The 20,523-nt window shown below is 44.3% G+C and overlaps 1 protein-coding gene across 1 annotated transcript in view; it reads left to right on the plus strand.

Annotated features, from left to right (window-relative positions):
• Positions 1-20,523, plus strand: part of SLC25A43 (solute carrier family 25 member 43) — a 49,033-nt gene extending 28,510 nt beyond the window's left edge. Inside the window, exons 4-5 of the mRNA XM_054471944.2 lie at positions 18,063-18,197; positions 18,916-20,523. Of these exons, the coding sequence (XP_054327919.1) occupies positions 18,063-18,197; positions 18,916-19,116 (336 nt within the window). The 3' untranslated portion in view covers positions 19,117-20,523. The remainder of the gene's footprint in view (positions 1-18,062; positions 18,198-18,915) is intronic.

Below are 20,523 nucleotides of genomic sequence, written 5' to 3' on the forward strand. Positions count from 1 at the left end.
CTCCTTCCTGTGTGCTCCAGCTCGAAGACTCTTTTCTTTTCCCTATGAATTTTTTTCCTTTTCTTTCTCTGGTCTTTCCTTTTTGATGCCCTTTTAAAATTAAGTATTCTGTCTTTTGAGTGGGTAACACATACACATGATACAAAATCCAAAAGGTGCAACAAGTATATGCTGAAAAGTAAACCTCTCTAACCTTTGTCCTTAGCCATTCAGCTCTCCTGTGAGTCAATACTGTTGTTAGCAGTTTCTTACCTGTATCTTTCCAAAGATGGTCTATGCAAAGATCCACATAAACTTGTACATTTATGTTCTGTTTTTAGGTCAGCAGCAGCACACTACATACACTCTTCTGTGCCCTGTTTTTTTTCCACCTGAAAATGTATCTCGGCTGGGCACGGTGGCTCACGCCTGCAATCCCAGCAGTTTGGGAGGCCGAGGCAGGTGGAATACTTGAGGTCAGGAGTTCAAGACCAGTCTGGCCAACATGGTGAAACCCTGTCTCTACTAAAAATACGAAAATTAGCTGAGCGTGGTGGTGGGCACTTGTAATTCTAGCTACTCAAGAGGCTGAGGCGGAGGAATCACTTGAACCTGGGAGGCAGAGGTTGCAGTGAGCCAAGATCACACCATTGCACTCCAGCCTGGGTGATAAGAGTGAAACTCTGTCTCAAAAAAAAAAAAAATGTATCTTGGAAATGCTATCACATCAATCCAGATAAAGCTGCCACATATTTTTCATTTATGACATAGTATTCCACGGTATGATATACTATTTATTTAACTAGTCCCTGATTGGTGGACATTTAGATTATTTCCAGTCTTCTGCTATTACTAACAATGCTGTAACAAATCTCCTTGTTACATACATTTTTCACGCACATGCAAATAGATCTGTAGGATAAAAAGGGGTCCCCAACCCCTGGTCCGTGGCCTGTTAGGAACCTGGCTGGGCCACACAGCGTGAAGTGAGTGGCTAGCGAGTGAGCATTATGGCCTGAGCCCCGCCTCCTGTCAGATCAGCGGCGGCATTAGATTCTCATAGGAGTGCAAACCCTATTGTGAGCTGTGTGTGCAAGGGACCTGGGTTGCACACTCCTTATGAGAATCTAATGCCTGATGATCTGAGATGGAACAGTTTCATCCCAAAACCATTCCCCCCAACCCCTTGTCCGTGGAAAAATGGTCCTCGGCGAAACCAGTCCCTGGTGCCAAAAAGGTTAGGGACTGCTGGGCTAAATTCCTAGAATTTTTGCTTTGGTCAAAGGGCATATGTGTCTTACATCTTTTTTTTTTTTTTTTTTTTTTTTTTTGAGATGGAGTCGCCAGGCTGAAGTGCAGTGGTGCAATCTCAGCTCACTGCAACCTCCACCTCCTGGGTTCAAGCGATTCTCCTGCCTCAGCCTCCCAAGTAGCTGGGAATACAGGCACACGCCACCATGCCCAGCTAATTTTTGTATTTTCAGTAGAGACAGGGTTTCACCATGTTGGCCAAGATGGTCTCCATCTCCTGACCTCATGATCCGCCTGCCTTGGCCTCCCAAAGTGCTGGGATTACAGGCGTGAGCTGCCGTGCCCAGCTGTGTTTTACATCTTTATAAATATTGTTCAGTTATTTCAGTACTCATGGAAAGACTGAACAACCAAAACGTTGCCTCTGTTGGAAGACCTCTGAGGAATTTATCACAGGAATAATCAAGTGCTTTGCTTTTAAGTCATTGTTCTTTATTTGTATCTACTGCAAGTTTGTTATTTCTTTCCTTCAATATGTATTAAACACCTCTACCGTGCACCAGGTAAGCTTTGAGGCCAAAACCATAAACATAACAAATGTGGTTGCTGCCCCCACAGTATTTAGTCTAGGAGATGGAGCAGTTGGGGGCAGGAGTACACATGAACGAAATAATTATACACTGAGTCATTACAAACTGTGTTAAGTGCCATGAAGGAGAAGCACAGGGTGACTGAAAGTGTTCAAGAGGCTCCTGACTTCGTGTGGAGGTCTCAGAAGACTTCCCTGGGGAAATGATGTTTATTCTGATTAATAAGACAGACTTAGCGAGGCCGAGGAAATGGCAGGTTTGAAGTCCTAGAGGAAGGAAGGAGCACGGATTCTGGCCAGCAGCATGGATTACAGGATCTGGAAAGGGTCTTCAAGATCATTTTGTTTCAGTCTCCTCATTTGACATGTGAGGAAACTAAAGTTTAGAGAGCTAAATGACTTGACCAGGGTTATACAGATAGTAACAAAGTCAGGCTGCAGAACCCAGTGTGCTCATCCTGGGAGCTGTGGGTCTGAACTAGACAGCTATGGGATAGTTGCCTGGGTTTGTGTAGGAGGACTTAAGTTCAGGTTCTTGTGACAAGCTGCCTGACATGTTTCATTTCTCTTTACTAGTAAGATACAGTTTGGATGAATGGTCATTCCAATCTAGCGGGTTGGTTTGTTCTTCAGCATACTTCTCTTTCTTACAAGTTTAAATAATAATAACAATGGTGGTTAATTCTTTAGCGCTTGCTCTATGTCAAATACAGTTCTAAGCAACTTACATGTATTAAATCATTTCATTTTGACAGCAGTTCTGTAAGGTAGGTGTTATTATTATTACCCCATTTTACAGATGAGGAAATTGAAGCTCCAGAAGGTAAAGGCACTTGCCAACCATCACAGAGCTAGTGAGTGGCAAAGCGGGGGGGACTGAGTCCAAACAGTCTGGCTTCAGGGCCCATGTGCTTTGTCTCCCAGGCACTCTCAGTGTCAGCAGCAGGCTGATGGACTCAGGTCTGAGCCCAGAGCTGCCTTGTGCCATGGAAGGTCCACATCAGTGGCTCTCAACCCTGGCTGCACATCAGAATCAGCTGGGGAGCTTGTAAAAAGTGTTAATGTCCAGGCCTCGCCCCCGTTCAGTTAAATTGCAATCTCTAGGGGTGGATCCTAGTCACTGAGGGTTTTTAAAAGGTTCCGTGGTCAGCCTAATGCAGCTAAGGGTTGAGATGTACTGGGATCTAGCCTTGCCATTGCTTTGCCCTTTGGGAGCAACCAGTAGCCCATACTTGCCTTTGTGTTCTGGACACCCACTTAGTAGGACACTTGTAGAGGCACTTATTCATACCACAGCACAGGCTCCTGTCTCGGCATAAAGAACTCATTCAGTGTACATGCTTTGGCAGCCACATCCACCAGTGATGTGTGGTAACAAGTCTGTAAAGGGCTAAGAGAGTATTTTCAGTCCTGAGCGTCAGAAGACAGTGGAGCTTAGTGGAGTGGAGCTTGGCTCTGAGTCAAACAGACCCAGATTCAAGTTGATGCTTTGTGTCATGGTCTGTGATTTTAGAGACTGGTGTTTATCCTCTCACCAACTCCATTTTGTCATCCATATAATCAAGCTAATACGATAATGCTACCTCTTTCATGAGGCTTTCGTGAGGATTAAATGAGATAGTATATAGAAAGCAATCAGTGAGCCAGGCGCAGTGGCTCATGCCTGTAATCCCAGCACTTTGGGAGGCCGAGGTAGGCAGATCACCTGTGGTCAGGAGTCCAAGACCAGCCTGGCCAACATGGTGAAACCCCATCTCTACTAAAAAATAGAAAAATTAGCCAGGCTTGGTGGCAGTCACCTGTAATCCCAGCTACTCAGGAGGCTGAGGCAGGAGAATCGCTTGAACCTGGGAGGTGGAGGTTGCAGTGAGCCAAGATTGTGCCACTGCACTTCAGCCCGGAAGACAGTGAGACTGTCTCCAACAGAAAAAAAAAAAAAAAAAGAAAAGAAAAGAAAAAAGAAAGAAGAAAAAGAAAGCACTCAGTGCTAGGCCATGTCTTTATTTCATGACTATCCACGTAGCTTATGTGAGTAAACAGCTATATTTGGGAAAAGCTACTAGTGACACTGATATTGACAGGAATTTGATTTGACATTTAATGAGTGCCTGGTATGTACAATGAAGAGTGAAGGATCCTGAAGAGCTAGGATGACTAGGAAGGCCCCGTGCCTGCTGACTGGCTTGCTGGCTGGGAGGGAGCATAAAGACTTGCACCCAGATAACTCATATAAGGTAGAGTGTGCCGCAGCAGAGGTCTAAACGAGAAGCTAAGGGAGGCCAGGTGCGGTGGCTCATGCTTGTAATCCCAGCGCTTTGGGAGGCTGAGGCAGGTGGATCACTTGAGATTAGGGGTTCGAGACCAGCCTGGCCAACATGGTGAAATCCCATCTCTACTAAAAATACAAAACAGCTGGACATGGTGGCGGGCACCTATAGTCCCAGCTACTTGGGAGGCTGAGGCAAGAGAATCACTTGAACCTGGGAATGGGGAGGTTGTAGTGAGCCGAGATCACTCCATTGCACTCCAGCCTGAGTGACAAGAGTGAGACTCGATCTCAAAAAAAAAAGAAAAAAAAAAGCTAAGGGAGCACAAGATATGGAGAGAGAAAGCCCCAATTCAAACAGAAGCTGGAAAACAATTATAAAATAACCAAGGAAATATGAATACTAACTGAACTCAATATGTGATGATATTAAGGAATTATAAATTTTTAGCTGTGATAACGGTATTATACGTATATTTTTGAGGAGCAATTATAGTTTAGATAAACATAATTCTAATTAATAATATGTAAGTCAGATGAATTGAAATGATGTCTTGTGGGGGTAGAGATGAAAGAAGATTGGCCACGTATAGCTAATTGTTGAAGTTGGGTGATGGAACTTTGTGTTCATTTTACTGGCCGCTCTACTTTTATATATGGTTGAGATTTTTCACAATAAAAAGTTTTAAAAAGAGGGCGGGGCACAGTGGCTCATGCCTATAACGCCAGCACTTTGGGAGGCCGAGGCGGGCAGATCATTTGAGGCCAGGATTTTGAGACCAGCCTGGCCAACATGGTGAAACTCTGTCTCTACTAAAAATACAAAAATTAGCTGGGCATGGTGGCACACACCTGTAATCCCAGCTACTTGGAGGCTGGGGCAGGAGAATCACTTGAACTTGGGAGACAGAGGTTGCAGTGAGCCAAGATCGTGCCACTGCACTCCAGCCTCAGTGACAGAGCGAGATTCCATCAAAAAAAAAAAAAAAGTTTTAAAAAGAGGTAAAGTTGCGGCCAGGTGCAGTGGCTCACGCCTGTAATCCCAGCACTTTGGGAGGCCAAGGCAGGTGGATCACGAGGTTAGGAGTTCAAAACCAGCCTGGCCAAGACGGTGAATCCCCATCTCTACTAAAAATACAAAAAAAAAATAGCCGGGTGTCTGTAATCCCAGCTACTCAGGAGGCTGAGGCAGAGAATTGTTTGAACCCGGGAGGCAGAGGTTGCAGTGAGCCGTGATTGTACCACTGCACTCCAGCCTGGGCAACAGAGCGAGACTCGGTCTCAAAAAATAAAAATAAAAATAAAAAAAGAGAGAGAGAGAGGTAAAGTTGAAGAAAAGGAAGGAAACAAGTAGTACACAATTGTGGAATCTGGAAAATTTTCAGGATGAGGTGGCATCTGACTTGGGCATGGGTGACTAGGGAGAGTTGATGTCGCAGTTTAAATCTGAAGGGAGTCTGCTGGCAGAATCTCCTCTTTCTCGAGGGGCTTCAGTCTTTTTTCTTTTAAGGCCCTCACTGATTGGATGAGGCCCACTCACATTATGGACAGGAATTTGTTTTACTCAAAGTCTACTGATTTAAATGTCAAACTCATCTTAAACATGCCTTTACAGCAACATCTAGACTAGTGTTTTTCCCAAATAGCTGGGTACTGTGGCCTAACCAAGTTGACATATGAAATTAATCATCACAGGGTGGCAGTGGGAAATGATATTAGGAAAACCGGGAGGGGCCAAATTGTAAAGTGTTTTGAATTCTGTTAAAATTGTCTTTAGTAAACTTCTTTGGAAAATTTTTCTTCTCAAAATGTTTTCTTTAGAAAATTGGGAATTGTTGAAGGCTTCTGAGCAAAGCAATGGTAGCATCTGATGAGTTTGGAAGGGTACTTGGCTGCAATGTGGAGGATGAGTTGGAGAGGGCAGAGACTGAAGATCAAACGATGGGTAAGGAAACTGACCCTTGCTCAAGAGAGATGATGTGAGGTACTGGGAGTAGAGCTGAAAAGTATCCAAAGCATAGAATATAATGCAGGTAGCAGCAAGAGATCAGACTGAGCAGTAGGCAGAGGCCAGGTCATGGAGCACCTGGTAAGCCAGATTAAAGAGCCTGGAGTTTATCCTGACGATAATGGGGGACCCACTGAAGAGTTGAAGTCAAGGGAGTAACCTGATTAAATCACTCTGACTGCTAGATGGGGAATAAGGGCAGGTAGACCAGCTAGTAACAGTTGTAGTAGTGTGGGAAAAAGATGATGGTGGCTTGGACTAGTGTGAGAGTGGAAAGAAAGAAAAGTAAACAAATTTGGGACATGTTTCGAGCCACTGGAACTTGGTTAGTGATGGATTAGATCAGAGAAAGGTGAGAGACAGACAGAACTTAAAGGTGACTCAGGTTTTGGGCCTGAGCAAGTAGGTTGATGACAGTGCCATTTGCTGACATGAGGAAAACTAGAGGACAGTCAGGATTGGAGTGGAGCAAAATCAAGAGTTCTGATTAGGACATATAAAGTTTCAGATGTTCAGTAGACTTCTGAGTGGCAATGTCAAGTAGCTAGTTGATTACATGATCCTGTGACTCAGAGGTGAGATACAGATAGAAATTTGGAAATCATCAAGCAGAGGAGAACAGAAAGAAGGCCAGCGCAGTTGAAGGGTTTTGTGACCCTTTATCTTGGGTCACAAAAGAGTGACCCAAGATAAAGTTGAAAAGGTGGGAGGGTCAGGCATGGTGGTGCATGCCTGTGGTCCCAGCTACTAGGAAGGCTGAGGAAGGAGGATCACTTGAGCCCAAGAGTTCTGGACTGTAAAGCACTAAGCTAATCAGATGTCCACATTAAGTTCAGCATCACTATGGTGACCTCTCGGAAGTGGGGGACCACCAGGTTGCCAAAGGAGGGGTGAACTGGCCCAGGTTGGAAACAGCAGATCAAAACTCCTGTGCCGATCAGTAGTGGGATTGCACCTGTGAATAGCCTGTGTTGCCCACTCCAGCTTGGGCAACATAGTGACACCACATCTCTGTTAAAAAAAAAAAATTTTTTTTTGAGACAGAGTCCACTGTGACGCCCAGGTTGGAGTGGAATGGTGTGATCTCGACTCACTGCAACCTCTGCTTCCTGGGTTCAAGCCATTCTCGTGCCTCAGCCTCCCAAGTAGCTGGGACTACAGGCATGCACCACCACACCCAGCTAATTTTTGTATTTTTAGTAGAAATGGGGTTTCACCATATTGGCCAGGCTGGTCTCAAACTCCCAACCTCAAGTTATCTGCCCACCTCGGCCACCCAAAATGCTGGGATTACAGGTGTGAGCCACTGCACCCAACTTAAAAAATATTTTTTTAAAAAAAGAAAAAAAAGGGTGGGCAGAGCAGATCATATAGGACCTTGTAGCCTACAAGCATGCTGGAACCACTTCCTACTGGCTCAGGAGAACTGACTGTTAAATTTCAGGAAATTTGGGAGCTAGTTGACTTCACATTTGGCAGCCTGAAATCAGCCATAGTGGGAGTACTGACGCTGTTGAAATTGGTAAATGCTACAATTCAGCCCTTTTTTTATTTTCCTCCAGAGAACCAGTTGTTAAACTTTACCACCATATTAGTACTATGGCTTGTAGGCTCCAGTAAGAAATTTAGATTTTATTCTAAGTGTGATGTAAAGTCATTAAAATGTTTTAAGCAGGTGAGTAAAAGGATCTGATTTTCTTTTTTTTTTTTTTTTGAGGCGGAGTCTCACTCTGTCGCCCTGGCTGGAGTGCAGTGGTGCGATCTCGGCTCACTGCAAGCTCCGCCTCCCGGGTTCACACCATTCTCCTGCCTCAGCCTCCCGAGTAGCTGGGACAACAGGCGCCCGCCACCACGCCCGGCCAATTTTTTGTATTTTTAGTAGAGACGGGGTTTCACTGTGTTAGCCAGGATGGTCTCGATCTCCTGATCTCGTGATCTGCCCACCTTGGCCTCCCAAAGTGCTGGGATTACAGGCGTGAGCCACCGTGCCCGGCCAAGGATCTGATTTTTAAAAATCACTGTACGTGGCCAGGTGCAGTGGCTCATGCCTGTAATCCCAGCACTTTAGGAGGCCGAGGCAGGCGGATCCCATGAAGTCAGGAGTTCAGGACCAGCTGGGCAACATGGTGAAACCCCGTCTGTACTAAAATACAAAAAAATTAGCTGGGCGTGGTGATGCACACCTGTAATCCCAGCTACTCAGAAGGCTGAGGCAGGAGAATCACTTGAACCCAGGAGACAGAGGTTGCAATGAGCCAAGACTGCACCACTGCACTCCAGCCTGGGTGACAAAGCGAGACTCCATCTCAAAAAAAATAAATAAATAAATCACTGTACAAGAATGGACTCTCAGCGGGAGAAGGCAAGATCCCTAAGGAAACTGCTGCAACAATCCACATGTGCAGTGGTGCCTTGGCAGTGCAGGTAGAGTTCAGTCAAGAAATTTGGAAGATTGTTAAGGTCCTAAGACTGGATATAGATGGACCTTGATTTATCACAAGTTGATTATAATTGACCTGTTATGTAATTCATGTTACTTAGTGTCTTTTTGTTTTAGTTGTGGGGAGCACCAGATTACAGAATGATTACTTTGACTCATGACCCGGGGCTCTTTACAATTCTTACCAGAAACTGGCAGATGATAAATCAGTCATCTTATTTGGTAGCAAAATAAGGAGGTTACTTTCCTCCATGAACATAATTTCCTCTTTTCAATATTTCAGTCTTACATTAGCAGGAGGAACTTGAAGTCTTGTGATTAGGCAGATTCTTTGTAAGGGAAAAGGAGGCTTACTATCCCTTTGATAACAGTTCTTTACTGATAGGGTAAGAAGGAAAGGAGGTTGAGTCCGAACAGTGCTAAAGGAAACACTTTAAAGTAAGACATCCACTGAAGACCCCTAGCCATTTTGCCTACTGTAAAATAGAACCATCTACAATGTCTTGTAAAGAGAAAAAAGAAATGAATTTTGATATTTGTTTTCTGCAAAGATTCTACATTACATTGTATAAGTCTTGACCCACCATTTTTATAACTCATGCATAAAATTATGTGAAAATGCTTTAAAAATTCCAGCCCACTCTTATACTGAGTATTTTATGTACTCATTCAGCAAACTATTCATTGAGCACCGGTCATGTGTCAGCTGCTGGTTAAGGCACTAGAGATATGGAAATTAAAAAGACCCAGTCCTCACAGAGTTCACAGAACACTAGGAAAAACAGACATGTAGATTGGACATGATTACAGTACAATTGTGAACGAGGTCTCTTTGAAAGAGTTGTCTGTATTACCATCTCCAGTCTTTCTTTTCCCATTCTCTCTTTTATTTTATTTTTTTTTTTTTGAGACAGAGTCTCACTCTGTCACCCAGGCTGGAGGGCAGTGGTGCAATCTTGGCTCACTGCAACCTCCACCTCCCAGGTTCAAGTGATTCTCATGCCTCAGCCTCCCAAGTGGCTGGGATTACAGGCGTCTGCCACTATGCCCGGCTAATTTTTGTATTTTTAGCAGAGACAGGGTTTCGCCATGTTGGCCAGGCTGGTTTCGAACTCCTGACCTCAGGTGATCCACTTGCCTTGGCTTCCCAAAGTGCTAGAATTACAGGCGTGAGCCACCACGCCCAGCCCCCATTCTCTAATCTCTTTTTTTTTTTTTTTTTTTTTTGAGACAGAGTCTCACTCTGTTGCCCAGGCTGGAGTGCAGTGGCACAATCTCAGCTCACTGCAACCTCTGCCTCCTGGGTTCAATGGGTTCAAGCAATTCTCCTGCCTCAGCCTCCCAAGTAGCTGGGATTACAACCAGGCTGGGAGATTCAGCTTGTCCATTTCATGTTCTGTTTCTCACAATCATCTGTGTTTGCTTGTCACTGCACCTTAAAGAGAAGGCATAACTCAAAAGTTTCACCCTTCAACTTGATGGATAATTATTTTTATTTTATTTTATTTTATTTTTTGAGACAGGGTTTTGCTCTGTTGCCCAGGCTGGAGTGCCATGGTGCAATCTCGGCTCACTGCAGCCTCAACCTCCTGGGCTCAGTCGATCCTCCTGCCTCAGCATCTACTCCCTCCTGAGTAGCTGGGACTACAGGTACATGCCATCATGCCTGGCTAATTTTTTTTTTCTTTTGTAGAGATGAGGTTTCGTCATGTTGCTCAGGCTGGTCTTGAACTCCTGGGATCAAGTGATCTGCCAGTCTCAGCCTCCCAAAGTGCTGGAATTACAAGCATGAGCCACCGCGTCCAGCCATTCTATATTTTTAAAGCATAGAATATCGATTCTTTGAGCTGGATTAATGAGGAAAGATATAACAATCATTAATATAAAATAAAGAATTGTGAAACCTCGTTAATTTGCATGCCACTAACCTAAAATTCTAATAACCCAGGGCTTAGTAAGCAAATTAGTCATATAAACAGCATAATTATAGGGATATTTAAACTGTTTACAAAAAGCAGCTGCTTTTAAAGCCTGCTGAAGTACCTATTTATTACTAATAATGGCTAATATTATTGACACTTATAATGTTTCTGGCACTCTTCATTGTCTTATTTAATTTCCACAGCAACTCTAAGAGCTAGGTATTATCACTCCCATTTTTGAAATAAGGAAATTGAAGCTCAGAGAAGTTAAGGAACTCATTGGGTGCAGTGGCTCACGCCTGTCATCCTAGCACTTTGGGAGGCCGAGGTGGGTGGATCACTTGAGGTCAGGAGTTTGAGACCAGCCTGGCCAACATGGCAAAACCCTGTCTCTACTAAAAATACAAAAATTAGCCAGGCGTGGTGGCACGTGCCTGTAATCCCAGCTACTCAGGAGGCTGAGGCACAAGAATCGCTTGAACTTGGGAGGCAGAGGTTGCAGTGAGCCAAGATCATGCCACTGGGTGACAGAGTAAGACCCTGTCTCCAAAAAAAAAAAAAAAAAGGAACTTGCTTAAGATGAAAAATAGCTAATGAGTAGAAGAGACAAGGGTTCCAATCCAGGTCTGTGTGATGCTGAAGCCCACAGGCAGAACATTCACGCTCTACCTAGGCTTCCACAGATCACTCAACCATGCATGAAAGTAAGGCCTGAAGTGTCTCTACTAGGTTGCCCTTCATTAATCTAGTTCCAGTCATATATAATAAAATGGAGTGTCTTTCCCAAATTTCATAATTTAGATTTCACTCATTTAGGCCGACTCCCCCGCTATACATACCCACTAGTTAGAATTAGTGGCCTTTTACTATATGCTGTATTGAATGTCCTTATAGTTGGGGGTCATGAGAGAAACTAAAGTCTAACTTGGACAAGATGACAACCGGCATTGCCAGGGTTGTGCAGCAACAGTAGTGGCGTGGGGTGTCCTGCAAGGGCATGAGTTAGGTGGCTGTCAGGGGCAGCATAAGTTGTAGTGTAAAGCCTTGGAGCCTAGAGGCCAAGGTCACAGAGTCACCAGGAGGCAGGATCCTGGAGTGCAGATTGCAGTGGCCCAGTAGGCAGAGCATCTGGCCTCTAGGTCTGCCTCTGCTACGTACCAGCTGGGGGCTTTGGTTAAGTCGCTCTGCTTCTCCAGGTCGTAGGTTTTTGTTTGTGAAGCGAATAATTGGAAGGGAAGATCTTAGGGTCCGTTTCAGATTGGGGTCTCTGGTTTAGGGATCTGCGTTATCAGAGTCTAAAGTAATCAAGTCCTTGGAGATCTAGTAATCAGAAGGAGAGCAAGAAAGAGCCAGCTTTCATTGTCAGGGGCAACAAAGAGGTGGCTCATGCCCATAATCCCAGCACTTTGGGAGGCCGAGGCAGGAGGATCACCTGAGGTCAAGAGTTTGAGGCCAGCCTGGCCAACATGGTGAAACCCCACCTCTACTAAAAGTACAAAAATTAGCTGGGTGTGGTGGCATGCACCTGCAACTCCAGCTACTCGGGAGGCTGAGGCAGGAGAATTGCTTGAATCTGGGAGGCAGAGGTTGCAGTGAGCCGAGATCACACCAGATCACACCACTGCTCTCTAGCATGAGTGACAGAGTGGGACTCCATCTCAAAAAAAAAAAAAAAAAAAGTCCAGAAAGCCTGGTTTGAATCAGTAAAATTCAGTTTTCACACTGCTTCTCTGATTGTAATTCATTCTTCTACAGATTTTTAAGGAGGGTGGAAGAGAGAAAAGCTAAGTAAAATGTGGTCCTAGCCATCACAGGTCTCATAGTATCCTGAGGGAAAGAGACAGGAAACAACTAACTGGAATATAAAACAGAATAAAATGTGTTCATTACCTGCTGTACGACCTTGGTCAAATCACTTAACCTGTCCCTGAGCCTCAGTTTCCTCAACTGTAACAGACACATAAGCAGTCAATAAATGTCAGCAGCTATGCATCAGTAGTGGCAATTGTAATATGGACTACATGTGTAATATTTTGTACTATGCCATTACATCTTAGTAAAATAGAACCATCTACAATGTCTTGTGAAGAAAGAAATGAAATGAATTTTGATATTTGTTTTCTGCAAAGATTCTACATTACATTGTATAAGTCTTGACCCACTGTCTTTATAACTCATGCATAAAATTATGTGAAAATGCTTTAAAAATTCCAGCCCAGTCTTATACTGAGTATTTTATGTACTCATTCAGCAAACTATTCATTGAGCACCGGTCTTGTGTCAGCTGCTGGTTAAGGCACTAGAGATACGGAAATTAAAAAGACCCAGTCCTCACAGAGTTCACAGAACACTAGAAAAACAGACATGTAAATTGGACATGATTACAGTACAATTGTGAAAGAGGCCTCTTTGAAAGAGTTGTCTATATTCACCATCTCCAATCTTTCTCTTCCCATTCTCTTTTTTTTTTTTTTTTTTTGAGACAGAGTCTCACTCTGTTGCCCAGGCTGGAGTGCAGTGGCGCGATCTCAGCTCACTGCAACCTCCACCTCCCGGGTTCAAGCGATTCTCATGACTCAGCCTCCTGAGTAGCTGGGATTACAGGCGCCCACCACCATGCCCGGCTAATTTTTGTATTTTTAGCAGAGACAGGGTTTTGCCATGTTGGCCAGGCTGGTCTCGAACTCCTGACCTCAGGTGATCCACTTGCCTTGGCCTCCCAAAGTGCTACAATTACAGGCATTAGCCACCATGCCCAGCCCCATTCTCTCTTGAGTCCATTCCAGTCAGACTTTTGCTCCACCACCCAATAAACTTCTCTTTTATTTTTTGAGACATGGACTCACTCTATCGCCCAGGCTGGAGTACAGTGGCACAATCATGGTTCACTGCAGCCTCAACCTCATGGGCTCAAGCAACCCTCCCACCTCAGCCCCCCCCCCCCGCCCAAGTAACTGGGACTACAGGTGTGCACCACCACACCCACCTAATTTTTATATTTTTTGCAGAGATACGGGTCCCACTATGTTGCCCAGGCTGGTCTTGAACTCCTGGGCTCAAGCAATCCTCCCCCCATGACCTCCCAAAGTGCTGGGATTGCACATGTGAGCCACTGCACCCAGCCAAAACTTCTCTTTTTATGATAACCAGTGATCTCCATGTGTTTAGATCCAATGGTCACTTCTCAGTCTTCATCTTACTGGGCCCTCGGCAGCTCACCACTCCTCCTTGACATACCACCTTCACTTGGCTTCCTGGACACCACACTTTCCTTTTCCTTCTTCACCGACTGCTCCTTCTCAGTCTTCTTTGCTGGGTCTAATGTGGAAGTATCCCCAGGCTCAAGCCCTAAGTGATCTCATCTGGTCTCCTGGCTTTAAATACCATCCATGTACTGATGACTCCCTAATTATGTCTCCAGCCCTGACCTCTCCCCTGAACTCCAGACTCATGTAGCCAACTCTCCATCTCCATTTGAATGGCTAACAAGCATTGCACAGTTGAACTCCTGATGTTTTCACCCACCCTCAAAAAACAAAAACAGAAAGCCAACCTGCTTCTCCCATAGCGTCCTCCATCTCAGTTCATGGCACTTCTGTCTATCCCGTCACTTAGGCCAGAAACTTTAGAGCCATCCTTGACTCTCCTCTCACACCCTCATCCAGTCCATCAGCCAATCCTGTTGACTCTACCTTCAGAATATATCGAGTCTGACCACTGCTCACCACTCCACCACTAGCATCCCAGTCCAAGCTACCGTCATCTCTTTCCTAAATTACTCTAGTAATCTAACCAGTCTCCATCCTACTTTTCCCTCCATCCTTGAGTCTTTTTCAACACAGCAGCCAAAGTGATCATGTGAAAATATAAATTAGGTCATGCCATTCTTCTATTCATAACCCCCCAGTGACCAGTCTTCTCAGTAAAAGCCAAAATGCTTACTGTGTGCCCTACCAGCCTTATACAACCTAGCCACCATTGACTTTTCTGAAGTCATATCCCATTACTCTCTATTTTGTTCATTCCATTACCACCACATTGGCCTCCTCATTGCCTCTGTAACACCCCAGACATGCTCCTGTCCCGGGGCCTTTGAAGATATCTGTACAACTTGCTTCCTCACTTCCTTCAGATCTCCAAAAAGCCATCTTCTTGGTGAAGTCTTCTCTGATTACCCTAATAAAAACTTCAGCATCCTCCAGACACTCCTTATGTTCCCCCTGCTTTTATTTTATCCAGAGCACTCACCTCCTCTTAGTATTTGGCGTAATTTACTTATTTATTTTCTTTCTTTGTCTTGTCTTCCCCTGCAATTAGAATTTCAGCTTTATAGGAACAGGGACTTTTGTCTGTTTGGTTCACTAATGTATCCTGAATGTCGGGCATATAGTAAGTATCAATAAATATGCAAATAAATGAATAGTCTTTAGAGGAGATAATGGGAGCTAATGGGAGTATAAAAAAGAGCTAAGGAGTGCAGTCAGTATGATTGGGGTGAGTGATGCTTTTCATATTGGAAAAGTTGTCATGAAGGGCCTTACATGTCATTCTAAGGAGCTTAGATTTTATCCTGTAGGCGGTAAAAAGTCAGCAAAGGAGTCAGTGGTCTGAATTGGAATTTTAGAAATGCGTTCTGGCTGTAGCATAAAGAATGAGGCGGGGCACAGTGGCTCATACCTGTAATCTCAGCACTTTGGGAGGCCGAGGCAGGTGGATCACCTGAGTACAGGAGTTCAAGACCAGCCTGCCCAACACAGGGAAACCCCATCTCTACTAAAAATACAAAAATTAGGCAGGTGTGATGGCATGCACCTATAATCCCAGCTACTCGGGAGGCTGAGGCAGGAGAATCGCTTGAACCCAGGAGGCAGAGGTTGCAGTGAGCCGAGATCGTGTGACTGCACTCCAGCCTAAGCAACAGAGTGAGACTCTGTCTCAAAAAAAAAAAAAAAAAAAAAAAAGAAGAAGAAGAATGAATTGGAGGCTGGGTGTGGTGGCTTATACCTGTAATCCTAGCACTATGGGAGGCCAAGGTGGGAGGATCACGTGAGCCCAGAAATTCGAGACCAGCCTGGGCAACATAGGGAAACCTTGTCTCTACAAAAAATACAAAAATTAGCAGGGAATGGTGGCGCATGCCAATAGTCCCAGCTACCAGGGAGGCTAAGGTGGGAGGATCACCTGAGCCCAGGAGGTTGAGGCTGCAGTGAGCCGTGACTGCACCATTGCACTCCAGCCTGGGTAACAGAGCAAGACTCTGTCTCATAAAAGAAAGAAAAAGGAAAAGAAAAGAATTGAAAAGGACAAGAGTGGGTCCAAGAGGCCAGTAACAGACTGCTACAGTAATGCACACATGAGATGGTGGTAGCCTGAATTATGGGAGTGCCAGTGGGGATGGAAAGGAGGAGCTGCATTTGAGAAATGCTCTATTTAGAAGACAAGATTGATAGGACTTGATGATTGCTTGGATAGGGCAGTAGGGTGGGCGAAACGAAGGAATTCCAGGTTTCTGGCTTGGGGTAGCTTGTTAAAGAGTTGGGCCATTCATCACTGAGATAAGAAATACAGAAGAAAGAATAAATCTGACACTGTCAAGAAGAAAGGCAACAATAGGTTCTAGGTGTGTCGAGTTTTGAGTATTTGTGTACTATCCAGGTAGAGCTGCCCAGTAGGCAGTTGGGTGCTTGGTTTTGGAGGTCAGTGAGAGGTCAGAGCCAAAGATAAAGATCTGGGAGCCATCTGCCTGTAGGAGGTGTTTAAAGCAAAAGCTGTGGTAGAATTTCCTAGAAAAGGTATATAAATTGAGGAAGACCAAAAGCGTTCCTGGTTATCAGTGCCAAATATTGCCCCCTAAGAAATCCAGTAATAATATAGCCAAAAAGAGCCACTGGATTTGGAAACCAGGAGATCGACAATGGAATACATTTCATTTATTCAAATGTTTATTAAATATCTACTATGTGTTAAGAATACTAAGGATACAGAAGTCAATAAAACAGACCAAAAAATCCCTCCTTACATGTAGCTGAAATTCTAGTTGCAGAGAAGGAGCAGATAAGTAAAGGAAATAAATAAGTAAATTATTCCAAATATTAAAAGGCAGTGAATGCTCTGAAGGTTAGATAAGCTGCCTAGGGTCACAGGGCCAAGTAAGTGAAGAAACTAGGACTTGAAACGAACCTGCTCAACTCCAGAGTTGTGCTCTTCTTACTGTTGTACCACACCTCCTCTCCCACATCGATAATCTTGGTTCCATTGCCACAGAATGCCATATAGCCCCAACTAAACATTTCAGAAACAAACCAAAGTATGTGCATAGCTTAATCTAAACTCAACACCATTTCTGAAAGCCAGCTATGAGGGGACATCCCCTTCACAGTGGACAGGTAGTACCAGTTTTATATGTAGATGGTATATTGAAATGATATACGATCATTTCATCTGATCGTAAAATTATTTTTCTAAGAGGATGGCTGGGTGCAGTGGCTCACGCCTGTAATCCTAGCACTTTGGGAGGCCGAGGCAGGTGGATCACTTGAGGCCAGGAGTTTCAGACCAGCCTAGCCAACATCGTGAAACCCCATCTCTACTAAAAATATAAAAATTAGCCAGGTGTGGTGGTGTGCACCTGTAGTCCTAGATACTCAGGAGGCTGTGACAGGAGAATCACTTGAACCCGGGAGGTGGAGGCTGCAGTGAGCCGAGATCATGCCACTGCACACCAGCCTGGGCAACAGAGTGTGAGACTCTGTCGCAAAAAAAAATAATAATATTAAAAGAGAAAACGTTCCTTTCAGAGATGGAGCATTTTGGTAACAATAGGGTTCAGTCAGGATGGCTCTGAAGGTGGTGATGATGTCCATGGGGTGGCCAAAATGGTATAAAGGTGAGGATCACTGAAGCCGAAGGCCAGAAACTGGTCATGGGCTGGGTCGTCTTTATAGATGCCAAAGTTACCTAAGATGACAGTGAAGCTAGGAGAGGGTGAGCCACCAGGTATCACAGTCTTCAATGAATGTGGAAGAGTGGCCAGATTAGTAGATAATAGCAGGCCAAGGAGTATGGTTCAGTGACATCAACCCCAGCTAAGTGCTTCTGTCATGAGAGTGAAGGAGGAAGGGTTTGGGAACAGCAACAGAGAGCGAGAAGAATGCCACCATCGCAATGCTCCCCACCCTGTCACATCTGTGAGGTAGAGAAATGAACAGCCTCCGCTTGGGAGCTTCACAGGGGAAGAAGGACCCAGTAAAGACAAGGAAACAGGAGAATACTTTAAAAAGGCTAAGGGCATGGGATTATGTTTATCATGTCCAGAAGGCATAGGTTGGGGGGGAATCTAAGTATGAAATTGAATCTGTCCTAAATGTCTGCTTCCTTCCAGGCAAAATAAACGACAAATATATGGACAGGGTATCATGATTGTATTGCGTGTTAATATCTTTTCTAAGCCCACAAAACAAGAAGAACCCCACAGCAGCCATTCTTTGCCATCACCTTAGCCAGGAACCCAGCATCCAGAGTGTAGACTTGAGACCCTGGCTCCTTCCACTAGGACATTTATTTCCTAGTGTTTCAATCACCTCATCCCAGCTTCTGTTTCCTGCCAGGCTCAGAGCCCCTACCTCCCACACAATGGAGGAGTAGATGTCCATTTCTCAGGAGCAGTGGACTGCTTCCGGCAGATAGTGAAGGCCCAGGGGGTCCTGGGGCTCTGGAATGGATTGACAGCCAATTTACTGAAGGTGAGAAGAGCCACCAGCCTCCACTGCTCCCCTGCCTCTTCCAATTCTACCCTCTTCCTTTGTCACCCCCAACCCCCACTACAGTTTGCTTGGAAAACCCCCTCTAGCAGTAATGGGTAGCACAAGGCCCATGAATGCATACTGTCTGTTAGCCCCGTAGAGAGGGGAACCTGTGCAGTGGTGGAGTATCTTATACCCCATTCCAGAGGAGCTGAGCATTTAGTGCAGAGATACTTAATCTGGAGGTTCATGGGCCCCTAAGGGGAACCTAACCCCTCATCCTAAAATTCTATGCAAAAATGTATGTGTATATGTATATGTGTATCATATTCCCAAAGAACTCCATGACAAAAATAAAAATAAAAAATAAAAAACGTTAAGCACCCTGGACTAACCTTGCACTAGCTGGCATGTGAATGCTTCCAGTCAAGGCCAGCATATAGTGACAGGTAGTATCAGATAGTCTGCGTGCATATGACCCAGATCTAGCGCCTCCCAGGCAGGTCATGCCCTTCAATCACTGTCATTCCTCTCCCAACCCACACTGAGCCAGCTTTCCTTTTGCCATCTTCCCTGATTCCAAAAAGAGTTACCATTTGTATTGCCACCGCCATTATCTCACTTTACAAGATAATTTACCCTGATCCAAGTTGACTGCAGACACATTGATGTTTTCTTTTTAAGAACTTAACTTGATTTTCATTTTTGGTTTTAACAGATAGTTCCATATTTTGGAATTATGTTTAGCACCTTTGAGTTCTGCAAGAGAATCTGTCTTTATCAAAATGGTTACATTCTGTCTCCACTGAGCTATAAATTGACCCCAGGAGTCGATCAGAGTTTGCAGCCCCAGGAATTACGAGAATTAAAGAAGTTCTTCAAAACGAGAAAACTGAAGCCTAAAAAACCAACTCTATAAAATGGAATGGAACTAGAAGTGCACTGACTGACAGCGTGTTGCAATCACAGATAAATGTAGCCTCATAACTGTGTACCTGAGGAGGGATGAGAAGCTACTGCTATCTGCTGCTCTGGGAAATGAGATGGTTTGGCCACGCACCACCTCAGATCTCCAAACTGATGTCCCTGTGAACACCTGCACCATGAGAAGGTTTCCCAACAAGAGTGTGTCATGATGGCATTCCACGAGATTTTATAACCAGAGTCTAGCAGTGACAAAATGTACAATTAAGCTCTGAATAGAAACATGACACCAAAGAAAGGGCATTGCCATGACATCTCAAAGCAACAGGTAATTGAAGTGGCTGAGTGGATACCACGTTGTGAGGTCAGCCACTGGGTCACTTGTAGTCAATGCAAAGCTTGCACAAACCAACGTCAGCCTAGTTTCGCTCAGTTTGACCTGAGACTTTCCAATACAATCTGTTGTTTTGTTTTGTTTTTAGAGACAGGGTCTTGCTCTGTCACCCAGACTGGAGTACAATGACACGATCATAGCTCACTGCAGCCTTGAACTCCTGGGCTCAAGACATCCTCCTGCTTCAGCCTCCTGAGAGTTGGGACCATAGGTGCATACCACCACACCTAGCTAATTTTTTGGGGAGGTCTTGCTATGTTGCCCAGGCTGGTCTTGAACTCTGGACTCATGCAGTCCTCCTGCCTTGGCCTCCCAAAGCGCTAGGATTACAGGTGTGAGCCGCTGCACCCTGCCCCAGTACAATCTTTCTTGAACTCAAATTTTTGCTGACATCTGAGTGCACACACCACAGTGTAAATTATGCCTTATCAGAATCTAAATGAAAATAGCGAACATTTAAAAGCTATCATCATTGTAGTAGAATCATCCTTCTTTTTTGAAATTTGAAGCATCCCAGGCTTAAAATCTTGTGTTTCAGAAAGACAGTTTATACCATGACTGCTTAATTATCCCCCCAAAAACCTTCTGATTGAAGTCATGTACAGTTCAGTGGCCTAAATTCTCTGCCTTTTTAACTTGCTTTGCAAGCCTACCCTGAAAATAAGTTATTTAGTCAAGTTATTCTCAAAGATGTCCCAGTTGCCTAGAAAGGATCAAATGGAACATTTGACACACATACCCAAAAAAATGTAACTGACTATAAACACTTTAACCTAATCATCTGTATCAAACTTTCTAAAAATCAAATTTCAGGATTGTTCCACTTTAGAGATTCTATGTAAAGTTTAAATAACTATACTTTTCAAATAGCACCTATCTATGCATTTAAAAATGCATTAATATCTAACATAAAATTGTTAATTTATACACACACATACACTCATACATAGAGATTTTCAGTATGTTGCAAGTATTTTTTCCGATTAAATTTATTTTCCAAAGAAAAAA

The sequence above is a fragment of the Pongo pygmaeus genome, chromosome X (genome assembly GCF_028885625.2).
Source record: "Pongo pygmaeus isolate AG05252 chromosome X, NHGRI_mPonPyg2-v2.0_pri, whole genome shotgun sequence".
NCBI classification, from domain to species: domain Eukaryota; kingdom Metazoa; phylum Chordata; class Mammalia; order Primates; family Hominidae; genus Pongo; species Pongo pygmaeus.